The sequence below is a fragment of the Mercenaria mercenaria genome, chromosome 11 (assembly GCF_021730395.1).
Source record: "Mercenaria mercenaria strain notata chromosome 11, MADL_Memer_1, whole genome shotgun sequence".
NCBI lineage: Eukaryota > Metazoa > Mollusca > Bivalvia > Venerida > Veneridae > Mercenaria > Mercenaria mercenaria.
In genome coordinates, this window is record NC_069371.1 from 10227380 (window position 1) to 10231627 (window position 4248).

A 4248-nucleotide genomic window follows, 5' to 3' on the forward strand; every position below is an offset into this window, starting at 1 on the left:
TTTTAATTATCACCTTCTACGTTTATAGTCCGTGGCTCGCTGAATGTATGCGGTCTTAAGGCCAGGCTAAATATTTCAGAATTTGTTGACATGATTTCTAAGTATTCTATTTGATGCATGGTGAGATAAAACTAGATATGTATGATATCATTAGTATTCCTAATTGTACCTTTTCTCTAAACCTCGGACAAAAATATGATAAGGAAATCTGGCGGGATTAGGTCTTTCGTTAACAATTCCCTTTTAGATAATATTGAAATTCTGTTAAGTAACAGTGACTGCATCTACTGGCTCAAGATTAAAACAGAAGAGTTATATTTTGTAATAGGGGCTATGTATGTACCACCTGAGCAGTCGCGTTTTTTTTTTAATGAGGATGAATATTTTCTGTTTGAAAACGATATTGCAAGCAAATGTATAGAATTTCAAAACATCGTATTGTTAGGTGATACAAATGGGCATACGGGCTTGCTACCTGACTTTTGCAGATTCCGTGATCTTCGCCCGCCCTGCAAACTCGTCCAATCAAAACCGGGGATACATGTATATTACACAACAAAAATAATGCGCTACATAGTTTTGAAACTTCTATTTTTGTTTTTGTGTTTTCCTCTTTCATTATTAAAATCTGACATTATATTATTGATGTTCTCAATCTCTAATATTATTTTCTCTATTTTTAATTTGATCTTGTTTTTTTATCACAGTAAACATGAGTATAACCACTCCCGTATGAACTTTATCATTTATGTATTTACAATATGTAAACTGTGACTCCGAAAAAAGTATTGACTTGACTTGAACTGGTTGACTTGCTAGGTATGTAAATGAGAGTGTTACATTTTATTTTGCCTTACGTCATTAAAGTTTTATTTAAAACATTGTTTATGCTTCATTGTTTCGGGTAATACATGTGATACTTATATCGAAATATCGGATACATTTATTTACTTTCTGCTTGTGTTTACATATTCTATTTTCGTTTTCAAAAATATATTATTTATCTATGTATAAAGGTGTTTTAAGTTGTTTTGATCAGTTTAAAAGCTGAATTAGTTCTTAAGAACAAAGATGAATACGAAGTTTACTTGTTTAAACTGGTTGAGATAAATTAAAACTTACTGAAGGTTAAATGTTTCAGCTATAATGCAATGTACTTATGATTCTTGTCGCAGTTTTCGCTTTCATTTTGTACTGCTGCAATTTCTTACAAATAGCCAATTTTGAACAGAAATTTTCTACATTTTTTATATTTTAAAAGTGTTCAACATTCCTATATATAAACGGTTATGTAAGCTTTATCTTAACTAGCAAGTGGAGGGTGAAATATACAGATAAGTTTACATTGGAGCGTTTTATTTGAATAACCTAGATTTAATTCTGTAGATAATAATTAGACATTGACGAAAAGCTATTTAAAGTAGACATTTAAGCTATAGTTGTAAAAATGGCCTGCGCACCTAAACAAAACCCAAAGGATAGGAGAATTGTTGATAATATGATAATTGGAGGAATTATCTTAACCTGTACAGTACTACCTGTTGGATTTTACTTCATGCCAGTGTCTGATGTACGACTAGAAACGGCATGGCAACGTGTTATATTCACATTCCGTTGGCAAACGTTATCATTGCTTACTTCATTATTTGGAATACATCGTCTGATGCACCTTCGACACACCACTGCAGCTATCAACCCCATGTCTGGCAATGACAACATTTTGGAGATAGACGCAAGGTATCTACAGAACACGTTCGAACAGCTCTTTATCAGCGCAAGTGGACAGCTGATCCTAGCAACATACCTCGAGAATAGTGTACAGCGCGTAATACCCGTGCTAGTTTTATATTTCGTATTGTCAAGGGCAATATTCTACTATGGATATATAAAAAGTCCCTTGAAACGTGCAATAGGAATGTGCATGACATATGCACCAAACCTGGTTACATATCCGTTTTCTTTGTACTGCTTGATTGTATATGGACCTCTTTACGGATTGAAATAGCCTTAAGCTGGAAAAAACGTACGTTTTGAATTTCCAGTGAATGACAAAAAAAAATATTGTGTGTGTGTGTGTGTGGTTTATTTTTTCTAAACATAATTTCGTTATGAATCACCCTAATGTTTTTCTTTATCCATCGGAATGTAACAATTTTCATATTTTGGTAACCTTATTAATAACAACTATCGTGTAGCTTTACTAATTTAACAACCCCATTTTTTGAAAAGTCGCAAAATACATAATGAAATGTCTAGAATTTACAAATTAGTGGAAAACGTTATGAGGAAGAAAATGATGAGAAAAGCAAATCAAAACAGTTTTCACGCTTTATTGTAGGAAGAGAATTTTAAGTATGTATGCGATATCTAACCAACTCCTAGCAAAACATATCAAAATATACATTTCTGTTTAATTAATGGATGGCATTCCCTCATTTTGTAAAGCACAAAATATATACGTCTGTGTGACTGACTGTAAAATGGGATAGAAAAATATTTGCATGATTCAATACTTTTGAAATTTGAATATGTTAATAACTACATGTTGATTAAATTGTAAGCTTGATGTCAAAAAGAACTATTGATCCTAAAATATTGGCAAAATATTGGCAAAATAGCGAAAATCCGCCGTTTAAGGACGCTCGCTACAGTTTCGTAATTTTTTTCTCAATAATAGATTTTGATGAGATGTTTTGTATTAAAAGATCAGGTTATGATGTATTGAAAAATGAAATAAAAAGTACTAGGTCACCAGCTTTGTTTCAATTTTATTTGCCCCTGGATATGGTGCTATTTTTAACAGTATTCAAAATTTCTATAATCCTAAAATATATTTCAGTAATGTACAATAATCATCATTTTGATACCTAAGTATTTTTATAACGGAAAACAATATATCTATTTGAAACATGCTCAGAGAAATCAAAAGAAAATGATTTTGTAAAGAAAAGAATACTTGTTCAGCAGACCCAAGGGCTATTTTTGCATATTTTTGTCAATTTTAAGTTGGTACTTCTGCTATTTTATCGAGTTTCACATAATAGAATTTAATCAAACTCTGCACATACATTTTGTTATGTCTACCTTATCTAAAACAAAAAGAAAATTGATAGGTCACCATATTACATTTCGCTTAAATCAAATTACAACGAGGTGGGGTGTGGCGGGCATTTATACAACGCAGGTTGGTACGAAATACTCTTTCAGTGTTTGATCAAATTATCAAGATTTCTTAATAAGCGGATTTTAAGGTGTTTCTGAAGCATTTTGATGTCATAGAACGATGAAAGTTTCCGCCTTTCTCCGAACAAAACCTATAGTTTACGAATACGGATGTACGATATTAGTACGGTACGGGATTAGAAACAGCTGTGACTCAATGCAGGGTTGGAGCGCCGATATAAATTACAGACTCCAGTATATGTCGGATTGAAGCAATTTGAACTAAAAGTACCTTAAATGTATATATTTTGTAACTATGGTGATACTTACCCTAACCTCCAGTCAGTATATTATACATATTATACATTAAATGCATGCGAACATACAATAATTTGCGAATTTTTGCCGTACGCGACATTAGATAATCACTTCCGGGCATGCGCAGAAGACCGCTCCAACTCTGCAATGAGCTACATCGATTTGAAACACAACCACATTGGCACGGTGTTGGGGGTAAATATCGACCCGTCCAGAAAAAACTGTAGCGAGCGCCTTTAAATCTTAACAACGGAAAACCACGTGATACTGCGATAAGACTTAAAACGCACTGGCATGTTATGGTATTTCGTTCTGTGCATTATCCCTCGTGCAAATGTTTTACACAAAAACAAGAATCTCATCATTTCGGTTTGGCGCATGCTCAGGCCGGACACCTACATGAAGGCAGCAATAGTATTAATGGATCGCAATAATTTTATTTTCACGGTACTTGGTAAAATCCAAGTACAGGTAAAGTAGGTGTACTATCCGATAAGTGGTGTTAATTTGTATATTGTAGTATTCTTAACTCTAAATACGATGCATTATTCCATATAACAGATTTATAGTCTAGCGGATAGTGTGTCGGACCTCAATTCTTTTTGTTTGTATGGTGCAGGTTCGAGCCCTTTGTATGAGTCGTTATAAATATGTTATAAATAGAGAACGATAACGAAAACATTATCGGAAAGGTCGATTATGTCTTTATTGGTAATTCAGGTTTATTTCATGGTAAATCAGGGTATTCTTTATAGTCAATACGATTCA

The 4248-nt window shown here is 33.1% G+C and overlaps 1 protein-coding gene across 1 annotated transcript; it reads left to right on the forward strand.

The window, feature by feature from the left end:
* Positions 1 to 1068: 1068 nt before the first annotated feature.
* LOC128547011 (uncharacterized) lies at positions 1069 to 2751 on the forward strand. The gene has a single exon (XM_053518526.1). The coding sequence runs from the start codon at positions 1448 to 1450 to the stop codon at positions 2003 to 2005; it is 558 nt and encodes a 185-aa protein (XP_053374501.1). The 5' UTR covers positions 1069 to 1447; the 3' UTR covers positions 2006 to 2751.
* Positions 2752 to 4248: the final 1497 nt, after the last annotated feature.

Bases quoted from the DNA above. Each gene is read 5' to 3' on its own strand.
- LOC128547011 (XM_053518526.1), top strand. From the start codon at position 1,448: ATGGCCTGCGCACCTAAACAAAACCCAAAGGATAGGAGAATTGTTGAT.